The 23,119-nt window shown below is 45.4% G+C and overlaps 1 protein-coding gene across 1 annotated transcript in view; it reads right to left on the reverse strand.

The window, feature by feature from the left end:
* Positions 1-4,277: 4,277 nt before the first annotated feature.
* The window catches only part of LOC116765016 (sodium/glucose cotransporter 1-like), a 62,624-nt gene continuing 43,782 nt past the window's right edge, over positions 4,278-23,119 (reverse strand). Inside the window, 4 exon segments of the mRNA XM_032654055.1 lie at positions 4,278-4,573; positions 6,924-7,023; positions 9,191-9,406; positions 11,758-11,926. Of these exon segments, the coding sequence (XP_032509946.1) occupies positions 4,278-4,573; positions 6,924-7,023; positions 9,191-9,406; positions 11,758-11,926 (781 nt within the window).

The following is a 23,119-nucleotide window of genomic DNA, read 5'->3' on the forward strand; positions in this document are numbered from 1 at the left end:
GGAGCTGTGTGGGGGAAGGAACAGCTGGTCCAGACAGCACTGCCTGAGCCGGACGCTCAGTGAATAGGCCCATGGGGTGTGGCTGGGAGTGGCCCTGCTCACCAGGTCTGCCCCTCCCCACGTGGGAAGGAAGGTCACAGGTGCAACCCCAAGTGGGCTCTTGCTGGAGGAGGGTGAGTTGTAAGAGGCCGCCACCCCCACCCCAGGGATGAGAGCTCAGAACAGGGCAGCTCCTTAAGGTCTTCCCCCCAAACAGCTGTGTTCTCCAAAGCCAAGTCACCTTCGTAAGCTCGGGCTGGCCTGAGGCCGACCTCCCCCGGCAGCCCTCCCCCTGTTGTCTGCCAGGCCTCCCTCCAGAGAGCTCCCACCTGTGCCTCCACCTGCCTTGCTTCTCCCGCCGTGAAACTGGCTAAGAGGCTGGAGAGCCCTGGGGGTGGGCTGCAGGGGGTTGGAGGGGGTGGAGAAGCCAGGTTGCAGGGGGAGGAGGCATGGGGACTCCCTGATCTCCCCGACCCAACCTGTCAGGTGGTCTGGCAGGGTTCTGACCTCTCTTGGAGAAGCTGTAGGAGCGGCTCAGCTTCAGGGCTGGCCTCGTTTGGGCTGAGCCGAAGCCTTAATCTCCCCCGTGAGCTTTCCGAGCCTCCCTGCCTCACACCAGGTTTCCCTTGTTACATCACCAACCAGCAGCCACACTTCCTGAGGGGCAGAACCTCCCAGAATAGATGCTACCTGCAGAGCTAGAATCCCCAGCTGAGTGCCTTCTTGTAGTCCTTCCAGTGCCTGGGGCCTTCACTTTCCTGGCAGAAACACAGAGACGCTTGCATCCTGGGATTCCAGGATTAGCCCAAGCAGCCCCTCTTGTACTGGGAGGGACCTGCTGCCAGGCCCAGGTGGGGTTTCAGGTTAAATCTCATTCTCAAAAAAGGCCCTGTAAGAGGAAACCTTTCCTCCTTCAGGAAAACAGGGGCTTGAGGGTCTCCACTTCCTCATCCTTCCTCAACCATAACACGCTGGCTCCACCCTTACCACCTCCTTGAAGGGCTCTGGACTTCTTGCTGCCAAGTTCCTGTGCTCTTTGTGCTTGGCCCGAGCAGTAACCCAGGTGCCAGTGCTCCCTTCCTGTGGCGTCTGTCTTGGTGCTCCTCCCAGGGCCCTGGTTGTGCCCTCTTAGTCTCCTCTGCAGAAAGAACCCTCTTTCTTAGCCTGACATCTCTGTTTGCTCTCCTGCACAATCTCATCTGCCTGACTTGGGCTTCCTCTACCAGGTTCACTTCTTAGCTAGGCTGGTCCACTGTCTTCTCTCCCCTCAGTCTGAGTCTCTAGCGCCAGCCTCTCTGCTGTGTTTGGACCTTCCATCCAACTTAATACTTACCCTTAAATGTCTCCAGGCAAAAATTAACACCAGTCCTTCAAAAACTAATTTAAAAAAATAGAAGAGGGGACAATTCCCAATTCATTCCATGAAGACAGTATTACCCTGATACCCAAACCAGACAAAGACCTCATAAAGAAAGAAAACTATTGACCTCTATGAATATAGACACAAGAACTCAACCAAATATTAGCAAACCAAATCCAGCCACATGAGAAAATCATTATACACCATGACCGACTGTAAGTTATCCCAGGAATGCAAGGTTGGCTTAACACGTGAAAATGAATCAATGTAACGTGTAAGGAAAGAACAGAAACCACATGATCATCTTAATAGATGCAAAAAAAGCACCTGACAAAATCCAACACCCATTCATAAAAAAAACCCAAACTAAAACAAAATCAAAAACTCTCAGCAAAATAAGAAAGAGCGGCATTTCCTCAACATGATAACATCTGCAAAAACTCACCGCTAACATCATACTCAACGATGAGGAGACTGGATGCTTTCCCTCTAAGATCAGGAATAAGACAAGGATGTCTGCACTCACTACTTCTACTTGACATTGTACTGGAGGTTCTAGCCAGGGCAGTTTAGGCAAGATAATGAAATAAAAGGCATCCAGGTTGGAAAGAAAGAAGTACACTATTTCTACTTGCACAGTACATGATTTTATATATGAAAAATCCCAAGGAAGACACTTAAAAAATATTAGAACTAATAAACGAGCTCAGCAAAGTTGCAGGATTTTCTGTACATAAGCAATGAACAATCTGAAAATGCAATTAAGAAAAGGGACTAAGAGGTAGAAACTCTTATGTATAAAATAAATAAGCTACGAGGATATATTGTACAACAGGAAATATAACCAATATTTTAAAATAACTATAAATGGAGTATGACCTTTAAAAATTGTGAATCACTATGTTGTACACCTGTAACTTACATAATATTGTACATCAACTATAACTCAATTAGAAAAAAACCCACCTCATTTACAGTAGCATCAAAAAGAATAAAATGCCCAGGAATCAATTTAACAAAAGAAGTGCAAAACTTGAGTGCTGAGAACAAAACACTGTTGAAAGAAATTAGAAGACCTAAATAAATGGAAGGACATCCCATGTTCGTGAAGCAGAGGACTTAACATTGTCAAGACGGCAATAAGTATCTTCATGCAACTCAAACTCCACATGTCCCAAACGGTGCTCCACTTTTCTCCTGCACCTGCTCTCTTCCAGTGTGGCCTGTCTTTGGAATTGGTACACCCCCTGCCCACATGTTCAAGCCAGAGAGTCACCCCTGGGCCCTCCCTCCAGAAGTCTAGTACTTGAGTCCTGTTACTTCTAATTGCTGGCTTCTCTTGATGCTGTTCCCTTGTCTTTTCTTTTTTGCTGCTAACTTGCCTGGATTCCTCTAATAGCCTCCTGGCGGGTGTTCCTGCCGCCCTTTCATCTTCCAGCAGCGGCCAGCAAATCTGATCCCATCCCTTCCTGGCTGAAGTTCCCAGAGACTCAGGATCCCAAAGCGCCTGAGGCCTGCAGGTCCAGCCCCTGCCCACGCTGCCCTCCCCGCCTCCCCACCTCCCACAGTTCTGCACTCTGGCCTCCTCACACCCTTGCCTCACCCTGTCTTCCCACATGTTGTCCCTCTGTTATCCAGCTAGCTGACCTCCCACTTCAGTCATGGGAGGCCTCCTCCTTGTGGGCGCTCCTGCCACGTGCACATGCACAGAGGGCCCATTTACTCGGTCCCCTGGCTGAGCTCAGTCTCCTCCTCTGTGAAATGTGGTTGATTCTGGTCCTTCCACATAAGGTGGCTCCATGGCTTGAACGTGATGATAACCTGGGCAGGGAAATAGCGGGCCACATGAGGTGCTGGCCATCACCGCTCGTGTTTCATTGTCTACTTCCCTGGACCATGAGCTCTGTCCATGACTGCTTCCCAGCAGTGCTGGCACATAGCAGGCACTCAAAAATGTCAGCTGAAAGACTAAACGAGGGATGGGGGCCTGGTCCCGACTGCACCTTCAGAGTGTGACTTTTGCAATGTTGGGTGGGCCTCCCCCAAATCACTTCAAGGCATCTGAAACTTTTTCTAAAGACCCAAATCATTTATTTTGGTCTAAGAAGAAGGAAGAGGAAGGGGTGGCTTAGGGAGCCTCTCCCAGAGACACAGCCCAGGACTGGTCTATACTTGACAGCTAAAGGGGATCCAGCCCCTGGGCCCAACTCCCAGTAGCAGGCAGACTGGGAGGAACTGGGAGGAGCTCAACAAGGAGGGAAGTTTCCTTTCCACTTGCCCTTTAGGGGAGCAGCCAGAGCTGAGCCACAGGGAGGCCTGGTCCTCAGGCAGAGACCGCCTCAGCCCCACCACGGGTCCAGGCAGGAGCCAACGTTTCCATCCGCGGCAGCCTTGGCGCCAGCTGGCCTGTGTGGTCATTGGCAGTAGGCACAGCCCCTTGTGGGTGGGACCCTTGGCGCGAGGAGGAGCATCTTTGCCAGCAGCCATACCTTTACAAAGGAGGAGAGAACACAGCAAACAGAGGTGGGTATAGGAAGGAAATGGTGACAGTAAACACAAGCAAAACCCTCAAATATATCTAGAGATAAAAAGCCAAAATTAAATTTAAAGTGAAAGCCAGTGTTTGTGCAGTGGAGCCATCTGGGGAGAATGACTCATCGCACAGAGGACAGATGTGCTCATCTTCGGTCTCTGCCCTCACCAGTGGGCTTCGCCGCCCGTCAGCCGGCAGCGTTGACGCTGCGGGCGCGTTTTCATCAGTGTGATCCTTGGTCCACGTCCGTGGGCCTCCCCGTAGGAAATGTTTCCTCCCCTCGACGATGAGGGCATTTGCAAGAGGCGGTGGTTCGCCCGTTCCCCAGACGTCCCCGCAGGCTGCCTAGGAGGAGTAGAAGTGGCAGAGCACTGTGAGCGATACCAAGAGGAACCCGCAGACGTTGGGCACTTTTCTCCAGTGGGATATCTCTGGCATGTCTCGGAGCTTTGTTCCTTCCAGCATGTCGCGCTTCTCTGTCCTTTCAGAAGTGGCACTGTGCTGTGTCCCTTCCGTGTCACCACACTCCATCTTCTGCATGACTGCCTCTTCTGGGGCGAGTCTGGGGCCTGGCAGTGGCTCCAGTCCGCAGAACACATCCCAGGCCTTCCAGAGGCAGCTCCTGGCCTCCTCAAATATGTCTGGAACAGAGGGAATAGGCATAGGTCAGGAGGCTAAGAGGCCACACACAGGAGGGGGTCTTTCTAGGGCTCACATCTCAGCGGTGAGGCCGGCAGGAAGCCCAACAGACTGGCTCTGATGTGGAGAGCAACCCTCAGCCGCTGCTTCAGAGCACCGCCCACCGCCCACCGCCCGCAGAGACACGGAGCGGGGACTTGGGGTGTGGCCTGGGCCATGCTTGCTTGCACTGGCAGAGCCTTCAGCCGGCCCAGAACCCCGGCCGTCACGGGGCAGGCCCTCCCCGCTGGGCGCTGGAGGGCCCACCCCTCCCGTCTCTGGCACACACCCAGCACAGCTCTGTAGGTCTAGGGCAAGTGGCTGCTCCTCTGAGGATGGAAAAAGCCCCAATTGCTCTGCTCTCCTCAGCAACCTTGGGGCGTGTCTTCTCCAGGTAGGTACCAGTCTCACAACCTGGCCCAAAGTAAGGCCCTCTGGGCCCTTGAAAGGGGAATCACTGGTGTTTTCTCCAGGAACGGGGTAAGTCTAGGAATTATGGGCAAGTTTCTATTCACAGCTCTGGACCAAATCAGTGAAATGTCTCACTCTGGGGCTTAAATATCCCTCCGGTGTCTGGTAGTGCAGCCCACGCTGGCCGCTCCCAGGCCTGCTCAGGCGCGGGTCAGCACCACGGCCAGCTCCGCACACACGTGAGCCCAGCCAGTCTGGGAACGGATCCCTCTTTGATGATAAGACAAGCACACCTCAGTCCGAGAAGTGTGCGCTGTGACCTGTTCCATGTCTCATCCCCTTGGGCAGCCACCACGCCAGCTGTGTGTCCTGAGGCTGGGGCAGCACCAGGGATGGCGGAACCCGTCAGCCAGTGACGGAGGGGCCCGTGTTACAGGGGAGGTGCTGCCGCCAGAGCACCCCAGAGACGCAGATACCTGCTGCGGTGCTGAAAGGTCCTGAGCAGCACATGCTGGTCCTGTCTCTCGGTCTCTCAGATGTCTGGGTCAGCACACCATCATGCAGCGGCCAGGCCCAAAAAGGTTGCTGTATATCAATGGCGACTGATCATGTAAACACAGCCCAAGAGCTGTATGACGGGAGATGGGACAGACCAGTGGCCAAGAGCACACGCTTTGGAGTCAGACTGCCTGTGTTCAAATCCCAGCTGCACCACTGCCTGGTTATCTTTGGAGTCCAGGGCCGACTACTTAAATGTTTGGTGCTTCAGTCCCCCCACCTCTGAAATGGGGATGGTAATTGTACCTGTCACACATAGGCATACTTTCCACAGTGCTTGGCACATCCCAAATGGGCAAAAAGTGTGAGCCACTATCATCATGGCATCCACCCACGATTGTGGACGAGGGAGAAGAGGAGCTCGGAGGTGCCCCCAGAACAAGCCCCCGGCACACGTGGCCCCCAACGGGCAGTTCCTCTGTCCCTGAGGGAGAGCAATCCTGGGAGCCCTGTACCCTCCAGGGGCGCGGGGCAGCCTGGCTCAGGAGAGGCCACTCCCCTGCCCTGCAGGTGTCGGGAGAGGGTCCCAGGCCCCTCTAGGCTCTGAACGTTCCTGGCAGGAGTGGAGAGGGGGCCCCAGAACACTGCCTCTCCTCAGGCAGGCCTTCCCTCCCTCCCTCCCTCCTCCAAACTCACAGTCCCCCCAGACTCTCTGCCCCAGACTCAGCGCTAATCTTGTTAGGCCTTTATCCCTGTTTGCGTCAGGGCCTCAGGAGGTGCAGGTCACCCTCCCTGGGGCCCCCGCACTCCGCCTCTGACCCCATCTGCTGAGAGCTTTCCTCTGGGCCTTCTGGGGCCCCCAGGCCCGAGCCTCTTCCGGAACTCTCTCTTCTTGCCCCAGTGAAATCGGCTGTCCTTGGCGGTGTCCCCCGGCGCCCTCTTGGGTGGGGCTGCTCCCTCCTCCTTGCAGAGGCTCCCACCCACTTCCCAGAATCCCTCTGGGTTTGAATCCCTGTGTGAGACTCTGTGACCTGCTGTCCCTCCCCTGTCCCCAGTGCCTCCTCCCCTCCTGCTGAGGCACAATGTGATCTGTGTGGCTCGGTGGATCCCTCCCACCCCAGCTTCAACGCTCCTAGATCACCAGACACTTGTGTTTCTCTGCCCCTCACGGACCCTTCTCTCCTCCCCCGGCACCTGCTGATCTCTCCCATCTGGATCTCTCTGGCCCGGACAGCCACACGGATGGCCGAGAGGCATCTCACCCTCGACAAACACCCACAAGGCATCTTTGGGAAAATGAAAGACGGAGCCTCTGCCTGGAAGCACTTCTGGGAGTGGAGACAGCGGGGGTGGGGGCAAGGAGCAGCACAGGCCTCTCCTCTGGCTTTGGGTCTCCCTTCTCACCTGGACGTGCCTGCGGTGCGGGGCTCTTCCCTTGTGTGTCTTTGTCCAGATCGACCCTTTCCTCTTGGCTGTTCCATAAACTCCAACAGAGGCGGCGTAGCTGGCGGGAGAGCAGGCGCATGTCACCACCCAGGGCCATGTCACGCAGGCCTTATGGTGCCACGGATCACAGCTGGGCACCAGGGTCTCGAGGGACTGAAAAGGGTCGTTAGACTCCAACAAGGGACAGAAGGAACATGGGGTGGGGAAAGCAAGGCGCCTGGGAACCCTGGATTTCAGTGCTGGCTCTGGTCCTGTGTGGTTGTGTGGCTGCCCAAAGGTGACCTCAGTGTCTTGGGCTGGATGGTAGGGTAGGAGGCAACACGCTCAGGGCTTCTTCCAGTAACTGAGGGTCTAGGAAGCTGTGCCCTTCAGGGTGGGAGAAGCTGCTCAGCACTCCGGTCTGCTGCTTCTGGTGGATGGGCCCGCAGGGTAGACCTGGGAACTCTGCTTTCCTTCCAGGAGCCCCTCCTGGCTGTCAGAGATGAGCACTCACGCAGCCCAGAGGAGGCCTGACCTGGTTCACCTGGGGTACCCGGATGACCTGGTCCCTAGCCAGGCTTAGTCGCTCAAGCTCAGCAAGGCATTTGCAGATGCAGAAGGGGAGCATCCCTTCCCTTCTAGTCTGTTATTTTGTTCTCTTCCTGAAAACACATATGGAGACTTTGGGAAGTAAAATCCAGCCAATTGCTGTTGCTTTTTTTTGCTTTTTTTGAGGGTTGGGGTCAGCAGAAGCACAAGTAAGCGAACATTTCCACCAAGTCTCTCCCGGAGCAGGTTTTAATCTATTATACCAGCTTCGGTATATTTGAATCTCAGCACCACCACCTCTCCCACTCCCCCAAACATAGCGGGAATGTGACTGAGCAGCCCCTCCAAGCCCCGCCTCTCGGACTAAGACATCAGTAATGAACCTGCTGCCGTGTCAGTGACAGAGACTGGGTTTAGCCTTGAGTTGCTTCCTGGTGATGCTGTACGTCTGCATTTGCCTTCCCAATTACATGACGAGCCCTGTGGACCAGGCCGCTGGGCAGGAAGAACATGGGATTGAGTGTGGTCCCGCTTCCCCTGGTAGCGCCCAGTGTGCAGCAGACACTGACCCGAAAGCACGGTTCCCCCTTTGCTTCCCTCCCCTCCTCTCCAGAGCACCTGTGCTGCTGGGCAGGAAAAGCACTCAAGCACGTGGCTGCCTGAGAAGCGGGCAAGACCAAAAAGTTGAGAATACAAGAGCAGCAGAAAAGAAGTCAGACAAGTCAACCATTAAGACCCTGAGAGACAGGAGCTTGGGTCCAGCACCCACGGCTTCTCCACGTGCCGGGAGCAGGGCAGGGACGTGTGGTGGGCGAGCTGTCCTGGGCACTCCTGGCCGTCCTCCCCACTTGCTCCGTCCCAATCCCACGGGGCTGTGTGCGAGAGAGGAATGGGTCAAAAGGAACTACTGAGCAGAAAGGTGGCCAGAGGGGAGGCGGCCTTCCAAGTTCTCAGCTCTCACCCAGACCCCAGGGCACACGGGTCTCACAGACCCGCCTCCCTTCTGAGCTCCTCCTGCCCTCACCTCTGACACCTAGGACCCTCCCTGCTGCTCTTCGGCTCAGCCAAGCCCCTGTCCTGCTAAGCCTCCTGGCCATGCCCATGTGGGTGACATGATGGAGTCTGGTCAGGCCCAGTCCTGCTGCTGGCTAGTTTTGGTGTCACGGACAAGTGACTTGACTTCTCTGAGCCCAGGCTTTTTATATTCCAACTGGGGTGACTGACACCTGCCTCCTGGGAGGGGGGAAGTGGCCGGGAAAGGAGAATGAGGTGTGCCAGCCACCAGCCACAGCACTGCCAGCATTACTGTCCCCCCTCCTGCTGGCTTAATCCCTTCTGGGTGGGTGGCAGCTGGGACTGCCCTGATTACATTAATTCACGCTGAGGTTAGCAACCTTAGCACTTCAAGGAAATTTTGTATTTTAAAAACCAAACTTCTCATTCTCAGTGAATATGTAATTAGAGGACTGTTGGAAAGCTTTTTAGTTTAGTTTTTAAGGCAAGGAGGTTATTTGCCTATTTCTGACCCAACCGTCACCCCCCAACCCCCAGCCCCTGCCCCCCCACCCCCCGACCCCGCTTTCAAAAAGAATGCAGGAATTCAGCCACTTTTCTCCAAAGCTGGCAGAGCCAACTTGTGGTTCACAGGGACACTGGGACTGCGGTGGACCCCTGAGCATCCTCATGGCAGCACTCACATGTTTATCTGGAATCGGGTCTGTGAACAAGGAGATCCCCAGGACGGTGAAAAGACTGATGGTGAAGAGGATGACGGCAAAGTAGAGGTAGTGCACGCCGCAGATGATCCGAGGGCACCTGCTGTTTGTCGAGCAGCTCCAGGCCCCGTAGGCAAACTTGGACACCATGCGGCAGAAGCCAATCAGAAGTCCACCAGTCAGCCTCCAGAAGGCACCCTGCCAAAGAAGGAGCCCCGAGAGTCGCCTGGGAGGAAGACGGGGAATGAGACAAGCCATCCTCAGCCTCGCCTCCTGACCAGTCTAAACTGGTCAGCTAAACTCAGCATAACAAGGGCTTCACATGCCTTGCAGAAGCACAGTCTTAGCACTGCGAGGAGATGACACCTTCTTGGGCTGAACACAGACCGAAGACGCATGGACACTCTCTTAGGTCAATCAGAGAACTTAGGAAATACTGGAGACAGTTTTAAGTTAGACGGTGAAGACACATCTCAAACATAATGTGTCCAAAGAGACCTCAGTCTTGCCTGTTGCTGTAGGGGCACCTCCATCGCCCTGGCAGCTCAGGCAGAAACCACAGGAGACATCCCTGGCCCCTTTCCTTCCATTCTGCCCTACCACCAATCAATCAGCAAATCGTCCCATCGTCTCCACAGCGACCACCTCAATCCCGATCTACCACCTTCTCTCACACAAGTGGAATCCATACCTGGTCTCCTGCTCACCCGCTGTCCAAGAAGCCAGAGTGATCTCTTCAAAGCATGGATTAGGGAGTGCCCTGACTCTGCTGAAGACCACCGTGGCTTCTCATGGCTGCCCTCAGAAGCAAGTCTCATCTGCTCGAGCTGACCTCACCTGGCCCCGCCCTCTCCCCTGGTCAGTCTACTCTAGCCACTAAGCATGACCTCTTCCTGCATGTCAGGCCTGCCCACTGTGCTCTCAGCCAGGCCTTTGTACTTGCCCTTCTTTCTGCTTGGTTCTCTATCTAGATCTTGGTGTTTCTGGCTCATCCTCCAGGATTCAGGTTCGAGGTCACTTTCTTAGGAGAAATCTTCTCCCACTACCTTGGCTAATGTCCTTGTGCTGCCCCTGCCCCCAGCACCTACCCTGCTAACCTCCATGATCCTTTTTGACTTTTAAACAGCACTACACCACTCTCAGAAATCTTATCTGCTCATTGGGTATCATCCGTCTCCTCCAACTGGACAGTCCACTCTTTAAGAGTGAGGACTTCATCTTGGTCCTAGAGCTGCATCTGGAGCCTGTCTCAGGTGTGGCTGAATGTTGGAGGAGGTAGAGGATACAGTATGTGGGAAGCATTTTGGAGAAAGAGCTGAAACCAAAGGCCAGGTGTGTTCCACAGGACCCATTTATTGAAGGAGGCGTGCAGAAAAGGGAAGATCTAGAAACAGATGGGCAGCAGAAGCCAGATGAGGGTGGGAGAGAAGGCCTGGAGAAGTTCTCTAGGTCAAGGAAGGTAGCCACAATATGCTGTAACCTTGGACCAGGGGTAGCTGGAGAGCCACTGACAAGATCCCCAGTTTCACTTGGTGATAGGCCCCAGTACGGCAAGGGTGGTGACCATCGCCGGTAGGAGGCAGGTTCTCCTGACTGCCTGCTCCTCTGCCCCTGCCCTTCCCAAGAGAGCACAGAGAAGAGCATCTCCAGAGCCCAGCAGCCCCCCACCCCATTCTCGGTGCTCAATTGAGTCCTGGTGAGCTAGGCAGAGCAAGAAGCACTCGCAGATTTGTCTGGAGGATTGAACACCTGACATGGGCCTGCAGAAAGCACCAGCCAGATGGAGGTGGACAAAGATATTCATGGCAAAGCAAAGAGTCCACAGGAATGAAGAGGGGCCAGAAAAGGCATGAGACAGGCAATCAGCACTGCAAGTGGTTAGCAGTAGCTGGGGCCTAGGGACTGTGTATGGAGAGGGCCAGGGCTGAGAGGCAGGCAGGAGCCAGGTCACAGAGGCACCATGCTCGGGAACTCATGCAAGGCCCAGCTGCTCAGTGCTGTTAGGAGAAACAGGTCAAGATGTGACTCAAATAATGAATGAAAATATTCTGGCAAACTGTGCTTTCAGTCTTACTGATGAAATGATCAAACCATTAATTGGGATCTTTATTTAGTTTTAAGTGTGGCTGGAGGAGATGGTCTTCATGCAGGGAAGGCGGTAGGAGCTCATGACTGAACATCCCCCTGTGAGTTTGAAACCTCTGAGCAGGAAACATCCATGAACAGAGGGAACAGAAGAATATCTTCCTGTGGCTAGATGAGCATGCAGGAGGATCCCACACGTTTTGCACCATCTGTGGCACCGTCGAAAGTGGATTACATTGCAAAGGGTAGAAAACAAATCAGAGCTTGCCTTTCCCCTGCAAGCATGAGGGAGCTCGGACCAAAGCTGCCCAGGAGTAAATCAACTCTCAGAAAGCAAATGATGCAACGGTGTCAACCCCTGAAGCACAAGAGACCCTCTCAGAGCAACTTTTGCAAAGATAGGTATGATGTGAAGGCAAGCCCTCACACTGTGCCATGCCGTGGCCATGCCAACTCCCACCTACCTGCTCAGTGATTCTCTTGCAAAATATGGCAAGCAGGAAGATGGCAGCAATGGGCGGCATCAGGTAACTTAAAACTGCTTGCATGTATTCAAATAGTTGTTCCCTGTGTGCCATTTGTATAGCAGGGACCCATGCAATGGAGACAGCAAGTAAGATTATAACAAAAAACCTGTAAGTTAAACCAAAAGTCAACGGCAGTTTTATGAGTTTTTTACCTGCCAATAAAATATCTACAAACTGTAAACTATTAGCTAGTTTTAATTATTCCTTAGGTTAAATTCAAGTGCCCATTCAAAAGTGTGGCAGAGGAGATAGCCATACCCCTAAACATTAATAGGACCATAGGGCTGCAGGCAAAAACCCTTCAACTTCTGGACAAATAAAACTGAGGGTCCATTTGCCTGTTACTGGATCATGGGTAGATTTTCATCACATTTGGAGACTGTGTTGGGATGGTGGTGCTTAAAATATATAATACCTGGGGCTTCCTTGGTGGCGCAGTGGTTAAGAATCCACCTGCCAATGCAGGGGACACGGGTTCGTGCCCCGGTCTGGGAACATCCCACATGCCACAGAGTGGCTAGGCCTGTGAGCCACAACTACTGAGCCTGCGCGTCTGGAGCCTATGCTCCGCAACGGGAGAGGCCATGACAGTGAGAGGCCCGCACACCACAAAAAAAAAAAAAAGAAAAAAAAAAAAATACCTGGAAAATATTAATTTCTTCAGGGGTAACACATTTCTAAAGATTTCAGATGGATTAGTATGGCACCTGATTTTAAAGATTTGTGTAAACTCCCTTTAAACCCTCGGTTGTGCATGTGGGGAAGAATTGCCAGATAGTCCACCAACAAGCAACTTCTGGAAGGCAGAAAAAGCTAAGCAAAGATTTCATTGCCTGCTTATAGCAGGGGAGACAGAAATTGGAGTTTGAATCTCATCAAGTTAGAGGGGCCAGGTAACCACCTCAGGCTTTTCACTGAAAACCCCTGAATGTCCATGCCTTAGAAGCAGAGACTATTTCCCAGGACTAAGAACTTGCTATAAGACTAGAGCAAAACTGAAAGAGTCACCCTAACAAAGTATAAAAACCAGGCCTCCACAACTTTAAGGGGATCAACTAGTAATTTACCTGCATGCTTGAACAAAAACCAATATTCTTCAGAGGAACATGATCCAGAATTTCTATAATGTGTTATCTACAATGTTCAATATATAATAAAATTTTCTAGGCATGTGGAGAAGAAAATGTAACCCATAGTCAAGAAAAAAGCAATCAATGGAAACTGACACCAAGATGGCTCAGGTATTAAAATTAGCAGACAAGGACTTCAAAGCAACTACTGTAGTTATGTTAAAGGACTCAAAGGAAATTATAGTTATAAGTGAACAGATGCAAAATCATGACAGGAAACTGGATACTAGAAAAAATTTAAAAAGGAACCAAATAAAAATTCCAGAACTGAAATTCTGGTTCAAAATATGAAACAAAAAATTCACAGGTTGGCTTTAACAGTAGATTGGAAATGGCAGGAGAAAGGGGCAATAAACCTAAAGGGAGATTGATAGAACTCTAAACTGAAGAACACAGAGAAAAATTTTTTAAATAAAGAGAGCCTCAATGATCTGTGGAACAATATCAAAAGAGCAAATATGTGTGTAAGTAGAGTCACAAAAAAAAGAGATGAGGGATGCAGAAGACAAATATGCAGAGAAAGATGGTCAACAATTTCCCATATTTGGTGAAAACCATTAATTTACAGATTCAGAAGTGCAGAAAAGCCCAGTCAGCACACCATAACAAAACTGCTGAAAACCAAAAATGAAGAGAAAATCTTGAAAGCCCAGGAAAAAAGACACATTACATACAGAGAGCAGTACTATGAATTATAGATGACTTCTCATCAGAAACAAGAGGACAGAAGAGAATGGAAGAGCATACTTTAAAGTGGTAAAAGAAAAATACTGTCAACTCAGAATTCTACATCCAGCAAAAGTATCCTTCAAAAATAAAGATGAGGGCTTCCCTGGTGGCGTAGGGGTTAAGAATCTGCCTGCCAACGCAGGTGACACGGGTTCGAGCCCTGGTCTAGGAAGATCTCACATGCCGCGGAGCAACTAAACCCACGTGCCACAACTACTGAGCCTGTGCTCTAGAGCCTGCAAGCCACAATTACTGAGCTCGCGTGCCACAACTACTGAAGACTGCGCACCTAGGGCCCATGCTCCACAACAAGAGAAGCCACCGCAGTGAGAAGCCTGTGTACCTCGCCGCAACTAGAGAAAGCCTGCGTGCAGCAACGAAGACCCAACACATCCCAAAATAAATAAATTAAATAAATAAAAATTTTAAAAATAAATAAAGATGAAAGAAAAACATTTTCCAATAAACAAAAACCGAGAGAGTCTGTTACTAACAGACCTGCATTACAAGACATACTGAAATTCTTCAGGGTGAAGGGAAATAACACAGATGTAAACTTGCACCTAAAAGAAGGAATGATGAGCACCAAAAGAGTAAAATATAAGATGCTACATATATATTTTTTCTTATTTTATTTTCTTTGAAAGGCAGTTGACTGCTTAAGGCAAAAAATTATATCACTATCACTGTATTCTGGGGTTAATAATGGATGTAGATGTAAAATATATGACAACTATAACATGAATGATGAAAGGGGAAAATGACATATAGCGTTGCAAGGTACTTACATTTTACATAAAATGATACAATATTAATTTTAAGTACACTAAGGTAGGTTAATAATGCCTATTATAATGCCTAGAACAACAAAAAGAAATTAAAATATAAAAACTATTTCCAGCCATATTAATGATTACACTAAATGCAAGTGAACTCAAATTATAAAGACAGAGGTTGTCAGATTAGATTAAAAGAATCAAGATACAACTATATATGCTCTACAAGGGACTCATTTTAAATATATTTACAGGTTGAAAGTAGAAGATGTTATAAACCCTAAGCATAAGAAAGCTGGTGTGATCTATAACAGTAATGAAGTAAATCTCAAGACGAGAAGTATTATCAGAGATAAAAAGGGACATTTCATAATGATGAAAAAGTTAATTCCTCAGGAAACCATAACAAGCATAAGGGCACCTAATCCCAGAACTTGAATATATAAGAGGTAAAAAAAAAAACCTGAAAGAACTATAAGACAGAAACAGACAACTACATAATCATAAATGAAGCTTTTAATACCTCCTCTGTGTATATAATATACACAGTATATATAATATATATAACAGAGGAACTAGACAAAAATTAAGAATACAAAAGTATCAATAAATTTCAAAAGATTAAAATCTCATAGAGTATGTTTTTGGATCACAGTGGAAGTAAATTAGAAATCAATAACAATAAAATAGGAAAGTACTAAATACTTGAAAATCCAACAGCACACTTCTAAATAATCTATGAACACAGAAATAAATCACAAGGAAATTAGGAAATATTTTGAACTGATTAAAAATGAAGACACAACATATCAAAATTTGTGGGATGCAGCTAAAGCAGAGCTTAAAGGGAAATTTATAGTTTTAAGTGGTAATTGTAAAAAATAAGACAGGTTTTAAACAAGTGATATGAATTTCCAATTTAAGAAGCTAAAAAAAAAAAAGAAAAGAAGAGTAAATCCAAAGTAAATAGAAAAAAGGAAACAAATAGAATTCAATGGGGGAAAAAAACCAGAGGAATCAACAAGCCCCAAAGTTAGTTCTTTGGAAAAATTATTAAAATTGATAAACGCCTAGGCAAGTTCACTCAAGAGAAAAAGAACCCCCTCCACGCCCACATATTACCATTACTAGAGATCCTACAGATACTGAAAGGATAAGGTAAAATTTGGGGAGGTGCTTGGAGCCATGGCAGTGAGGATGCTCCTGAATATTCTGCTCACTGTTACACCAGGAATTGGTGCTCACTGGTACACCGCACTAGGTGGAATACTTTAATTGGGTGATTTAGCTCGAGGAGTCTGATCACCAGTTATCATGGAGCCTGGCAATATGGCTTCTCCTAAGAGCATGCCAAAAGATGCACAGATGATGGCACAAATCCTGACAGATGTGGGGATTACAGAATATGAGCCAAAAGTTATAAATCAGACGTTGGTATTTGCATTCTGATACGTAACACAATTCTACATGATGCAAAAATTTATTAATGACATGCTAAGAAAGCTACTGTTGATGCACATGATATGTGATTGGCAATCTGGTGTCATGCTGACCACTTTTAAAAAATAAAAGCTTTATTGTTTCACCTTTTGCATTCAGATACACAGTCCATCTGAAATGGATTTTTGTGTAAAGGGAGTTAGTCAATATTCTTTTTATCAGGAATAGCCAAATTACCCAGTACCGTTCCTTCTCCCCTTACCACCTTCCCCACTTCACTGTACTGTAATCTTTGTCATGAATTAGATGACTGTATACCTGTGCGCTGTTTTTGATATTCTGTTCCATTAATTTGTCTACCCCTGCAATAAAACCACACTAATTAGTATCACTTCACAATAGATATTGGTATCTGTTAGCATAAATCCTCCAGCTTTGTTCATCTTCAAGAATAGCCTTGGATATTCTCTGCTCTTCGCATTTCTATATTACTTTTAGAACTCGTTTGTCAATTTTTACATGCATACAAAAAAGTTACTGCATTTTGATTGGGATTACTCTGAGTATGTAGAATAATATGGGGAGAACAAACATATCATTATTGAATCTTCTAATTCACAGATATGGTATATTCCTGCTATACTTAGGTCTCATTAATTTCTCTCGACAATGCTTTGTAATTTTCAGCAATTTTCTCATATCTTTTGTGAGATTTATTCCTAGGTATCTGATATGGTTTAATGACACTACAAATGGTAATATGTATAATGTGTAATGTGTAAAATATGATTAATTCTTGTATTTGATCTTTTATCAGTCTTGTTAAATTCACTTTAAAATTTTAGGTTTGTCTACGAAGTCTTTCATGACAATTTAATTTCTTCCCTTTCTATCCTTATGACATTTGTTTCCTTTTTCACCTTTTTGCAGAGTAGCACCTCCAGTACAATGCTGAAGAAAAGTGGCTATAGTGGATGCATGTGTCTAGTTCCCAATCTCAGGGGAAAAGATTTTCAAATATAAACAGTAAGTATGATAAATGCTATAGGTTTTAAAGAATATGTATGTTTAAAAGTCTGAATAAAGAAGATCTTTTAAATTCTCTAATTTGCTAAGATTAAAAAATAGGTATTAAAATTTTGAATGATTTTTATCTATTAAGATGACTATATAATTTTCTCCTGTTTTCAGTTAATGTGGTCAAGTACATTGATTTTTGAATAAAAAACTACACTTGCATTCCTGGAATAAACTCCAGATGGTCATGGTGTATTATTCTATGTTGCTGGACCTGATTTGCTAATATTTTGTTAAAATTTTCTGCATCTATGTTCATATTTGCATGGTATGTATTTTCTCATGTTTTCTTTAAGCTTTCCTCAATCTTAAAGAAGATGTCGCTCTTCAATAAAGTTTCAGGATACAAAACTAACATACAAAAATCAGTACTGTTTCTTTATACTAACAATGAATTATCTGAAAAAAATAAAGAAAACAACCCCATTTATGATAGCATCAAAAACAATAAAATACTTAGGATAAATTTAACCAAGGAGATAAAAGGTCTCTACATTGAAAACTATAAAACATTGATAAAATAAATTGAAGAAAACACAAATAAATAGAAAGATGTCTTGTGTTTATGGATCAGACGAATTAATATTGTTAAAATGTCCACACTACCCAAAGCCATCTATAGATTCAATGTAACCCTTATCAAATTCCCAAAGGAATCTTTTACAGAATTCAAAAAAAATAATCCTAAAATTCATCTGGAACCACAAAAGATCCTAAGTAGCCAAAGTAATCCTGAGAAAGAAGAACAAATCTGGAAGCATCACACATACTGATTTTGAACTATATTACAAAGCTATAGTAATCAAAACAGTATGGTACTGGCATAAAAACAGACACATAAACCAATGGAACAGAATCTAAAGCCCAGAAATAAAGCCGTACATATATGGTCACCTAATATTTGACAAGGGAGCCAAGAAACCTCAATGAAGAAAAGACAGTCTTTTCAATAAATAGTGCTGGGAAAATAGAACGTTCATATGCAAAAGGATGAAACCAGACCCCTATCTTAACGCCACTCAAAATGATTTAAAGATTTAAATATAAGACCTGAAACCATAAAACTCCTAGAATAAAATATAGGGGATAAGATCCTTGATATTGGTCTTGGTAATGATTTTTTTTTTGGATATGACACCAAAATCCCAAGCAACAGAAACAAAAATAAGCAAGTGAGGGCTTCCCTGGTGGCTCAGTGGTTAAGAATCCACGTGCCAATGCAGGGCACGTGGGTTTGAGCCCTGGTCCGGGAAGATCCCACATGCTGCGGAGCAACTAAACCCGTGCACCACAACTACTGAGCCTGAGCTCTAGAGCCCATGAGTCCCAACTACTAAAGCCCGCATGCCTAGAGCCTGTGCTCTGAAACAAGAGAAGCCACCACAGTGAGAAGCCCACACACCGCAACAAAGAGTAGCCCCCACTCTCAGCAACTAGAGAAAACCCGCATGCAAGCGAAGACAAAATGCAACCAAAAAAAAGTTAAATAAAATTAATAAATAAATTTATAAAAAAAAAAATAAACAAGTGAGACTACATCAAACTGGAAAGCTTCTACACAGTCAAAGAAACAATCAACAAAATGAAAAGGCAACCTACAGAATGGGAGAAAATATTTGCAAACCACACATCTGATAAAGGGTTGATAGTTCCTTAGTTGTCTAAGGAACTCAGACAACTTTAATAACAACAACAACATAATAATAATAATAGAATTTAAAAAATGGACAAAGGACCTGATAGACATTTTTCCAAAGAAGATATTCAAATGGCCAATAGGTACATGAAAAGGTGCTCAACATCACTGATCAGGGAAATGCAAATCAAAATCACAATGAGATACCATTTCATACCTGTTAGAATGGCTATTATCAAAAAGACAAAAGATAACAAATGCTGGTGAGGATGTGGAGAAAAGGGAACCCTTGTGCACTGTTGGTGGGAGTGTACACTGGTGTGGCCACTGTGGAAAACGGTGTTACGGTCCCTCAAGAAACTGAAAACAGAACTACCACATGATCCAGCAATTCCACTTCTGGGTACATATCCAAAGGAAACAAGGATCACTATCTTGAAGAGACCTCTACACCCTTTACACTATTTATAATAGCCAAGACATAGAAACAACCAAAGTGTTCATTAACAGATGAATGGATAAAGAAGATGTGGTACATATACACAATGGAATATCGTTCGGCCACAAAAAAGAAAAATCCTCCCTTTTGTGACAACCTTTAGGGCATTATACTAAGTGAAATAAGTCTGACAGAGAAAGACAAGTATTGTATGGTCTCATTTATATGTAGAATCTAAAAAACCCCTGAATTCATAGAAACAGAGAGCAGACTGGGGATGGGTGTGGGGGGAATGGGTGAAGGTGGCCAAAAGGTACAAACTTCCAGTCATAAGATAAATAGGTTCTGGGGACATAAGGTACAGCATGGTGACTGTAGTTAACAACACAGGATTGTGTATTTGTATGTTGTATATTTGAAAGTTGCTTAGAGAGTAAATCTTTTTTTTTTTAAGAGAGTAAATCTTAAAAGTTCTTTTCACAAGAAAAAAAAATAATTATGTGAGGTGACAGATATCAACTAAACTTGTGGTGATCATTTCACAATATATACATATACTGAATCATTATTGTACACCTGAAACTTAGACAATGTTATATGTCAATGTTATCCCAACAAAACTGGAAAAGAAAGAAGGTGTCTCTTCTACGTAGATTACAGTTGGTTAAAAAAAAAAAGCTCTGATAATCTTCACCTTTTAACTCAGCTACTTAGTCTACCTATCTCTGTTTCATGAAATTACTGATATATTTAGGAGCTATCCTATTGTTTTCCAGTTAACCTACCTTTCACGTTCTTTTTATTCTTTTGACTTATTAGTTATCCCATATTTTACTTTTATTAACTTGTTAAACGTTCTTGAACTGTTCTTATATTGTTTAGTCTAGAGACTACATGCATCCTTGACATATCACAGTCTGGTACAAGTTTTGACTTTTACCACGTCCCGAATAGCAAGAGAACGTGAGAATACTTAAGCTCCATTTAGCCCCTTCTCATTCTCTCTGGGATTTTACTGGCATATGTTTTGCCTCCATATGTTGTTAATCCCATAGACAGTCTTTCTTATTTATGTCAACACTCACTCACTTCTATTTCCCACATACTTACCCTTTCTGGTGCTCTTCATCCTTCTCTGAAGGTCAATTCTTCCGTCTGGATAATTTTCCTGCAGCCTAAAGAACATGCTTTAGTATTTCTTATTGTGAAATTCTTTTGTAATAAATTCTCTCAACCTGCATTTATCTGAAAACCTGTTTGTTTCACCTCCACTCTGGAGGCTATTTCGATGGGTATTGAATTCCAGGTAGGCAGTTTTTCTAGCACTTGAAGATGTCACTCCACTGCCTCCTGGCTTTTACAGTTTCTGTAGAAACTTCTACTATCAGTCTCTCTGCTGCTCTTTTGAAGGTGATGTGATTTACTTTCTTCTGGCTGCTCTAAAGATCTTCTCTATCTCCAGTCTCCAGCAGTTTCACTATCATGTGGCCTGGGTATGGTCTCCTTTGTATTTATCCTGCCTGCGATTTGTGGAATTTCTTGATCTCTGGATAGTTGTCCAGATATTTGGAATATTCTTGGCCATTACCTTCTCCAAATTGCTTCTACAGTTACATATATATATAATTTCCAATTATATATATATTATTCTTCTGTGTTCCACGTGTATCTTCCTTTTCTCCTGTGTGCTTTAGTTTGGATATTGTTGACTAATTCATTTCCAAGCCACTAACAGTGTCTTCTGCTACAGCCAATCAGTTGCTAACAAATCCATTGAGTTCTTAATTTCAGATATTTATTTTTCAATTCTAGACCTTCTTATTTTTATAAATTCTAATTCTCTGGAAAATTTCCCAATTTTTTTCATCTATTTTATAAACCTTTCCCTCTATTTTCTTGTACCTATTAATCAAGGTTATTTCAAAGTCCTTGTCTGCTAACTTCACCTGTGGGTCTACTTTTTTTTTTTTAACATCTTTATTGGAGTATAATTGCTTTACAATGTTGTGTTAGTTTCTGCTGTATAACAAAGCGAATCAGCTATATGTATACATATGTCCCCATATCCCCTCCCTCTTGCACTTCCCTACTACACTCCCTATCCCACCCCTCTAGGTGGTCACAAAGCACCGGGCTGATCTCCCTGTGCTATGCGGCTGCTTCCCACTAGCTATCTATTTACGTTTGGTAGTGTATATATGTCAGTGCTACTCTCTCACTTCATCCCAGCTCACCCTTCCCTCACCCCGTGTCCTCAAGTTCATTCTCTACGTCTGCGTCTTTATTCCTGTCCTGCCGCTAGGTTAATCAGAACCATTTTTTGAAAAGATTCCATATGTGTTAGCATATGGTATTTGTTTTTTTCTTTCTGTCTGACTTACTTCACTCTGTATGACAGATTCTAGGTCCATCCACCTCACTACAAATAACTCAGTTTTGTTTCTTTTTATGGCTGAATAATATTCCATTGTATATATATGTGCCACATATTCTTCATCCATTCATCTGTTCATGGACACTTAGGTTGCTTCCATACCCTGGCTATTTAAATAGTGCTGCAATGAACATTGTGGTACACATCCGTTTTTGAATTATGGTTCTCTCAGGGTATATGCCCAGCAGTGGGATTGCTGGGTCATATGGTAGTTCTATTTTTAGTTTTTTAAGGAACCTCCATATTGTTTTCCATAGTGGCTGTATCAATTTACATTCCCACCAACAGTGCAAGAGGGCTCCCTTTTCTCCACACCCTCTCCATCATTTTTGTTTGTAGATTTTTTGATGATGGCCATTCTGACCGGTGTGAGGTGATACCTCATTGTAGTTTTGATTTGCATTTCTCTAATGATTAGTGATGTTGAGCATCCTTCCATGTGTTTGTTGGCAATCTGTATATCTTCTTTGGAGAAATATCTATTTAGGTCTACTTATATATACACTTTATTTTACACATATATAAGTATAAATATATTGGTAAGGGGGGACATTCTTGCCTTGTTCCTTTCTAGTTCCATTAGGCATGACTTGGCTTTTAGGGTGATACAGATATGTTTTGTCATGTTGAAAGGTACCCATTTTACCAAATACCTTTTCATCGTCTGAATAGATATATATGATTTTTCTCTTTGATCTATTAATATGGTGAGTAATGTTACTACATTTCCTAATATTGAACCATCCTTGTATTTCTGGGAAACAATCACAGTTGGTAATGAGATGTCATTCTTTTAACATTTTTTTAGTATATTGTTGGATCTGTGTCTAATATTTTATTTACAAGTTTTGCATTGGTATTTAAAAGTGAGATGAGTCTTTAGTTTTAATTTTTTCCTGTGCTGTATTTGTTCAGTTTTGGCATCAATATCCTGAGCTTTATGAAATGAATTTAAGTCTTCCTCTTTTTCCCCTATGTTCTACAAAAATTTAAATAAAACCGGTACCTATTTCTTAAAGTTTCTCAGAAAAGTGCTTTTTAAACAATGGAATGCTAATCAAAATGTAACAGCAAACTCAATTTGCAGGGGTTAGACAGATAAGACAGTGAGCAGTATGTACCTTGCTACCGGATGAAGGAGGCATCTGAGGCGTAACGTAGGCCAAGTTTAAAGTGTGTGGGCTGGAAGTGGTCCACGGACAGCCAGTGTGAAACCCTACAGAATGAGAATGAGGCCCACGTGTTTACACATTCATACCCCCTGCCTTATGCCTAGCATGTGAGGCCTCCTGGTTAATGGCATGGCCCTGAGATGGATGAGATCCGCTTTCCATGTGACTCAGGGAGACCAACTACCTTCTCTGAGCCACTCCCCCCATTTGTACAGTGAGAATAAGAACTAAAACTTACCTTTAAAGGTTGTCATGAGGACTGAAAGAGAAAACGAGATAATGTAGATACACTTCCTCACAAGGACTAGTTTGGGGGGTACATTAATATGTACCCGTTATCATTGTGATTATTACTTAATTTTTTCCCAAATGGGAACAATTTTCTTTGTGATTATAAAAGCAATACAGGACTTCCCTGGTGGCACAGTGGTTAAGAATCTGCCTGCCAGTGAAGGGGACATGGGTT

This window comes from Phocoena sinus, chromosome 14 (genome assembly GCF_008692025.1).
Source record: "Phocoena sinus isolate mPhoSin1 chromosome 14, mPhoSin1.pri, whole genome shotgun sequence".
NCBI classification, from domain to species: domain Eukaryota; kingdom Metazoa; phylum Chordata; class Mammalia; order Artiodactyla; family Phocoenidae; genus Phocoena; species Phocoena sinus.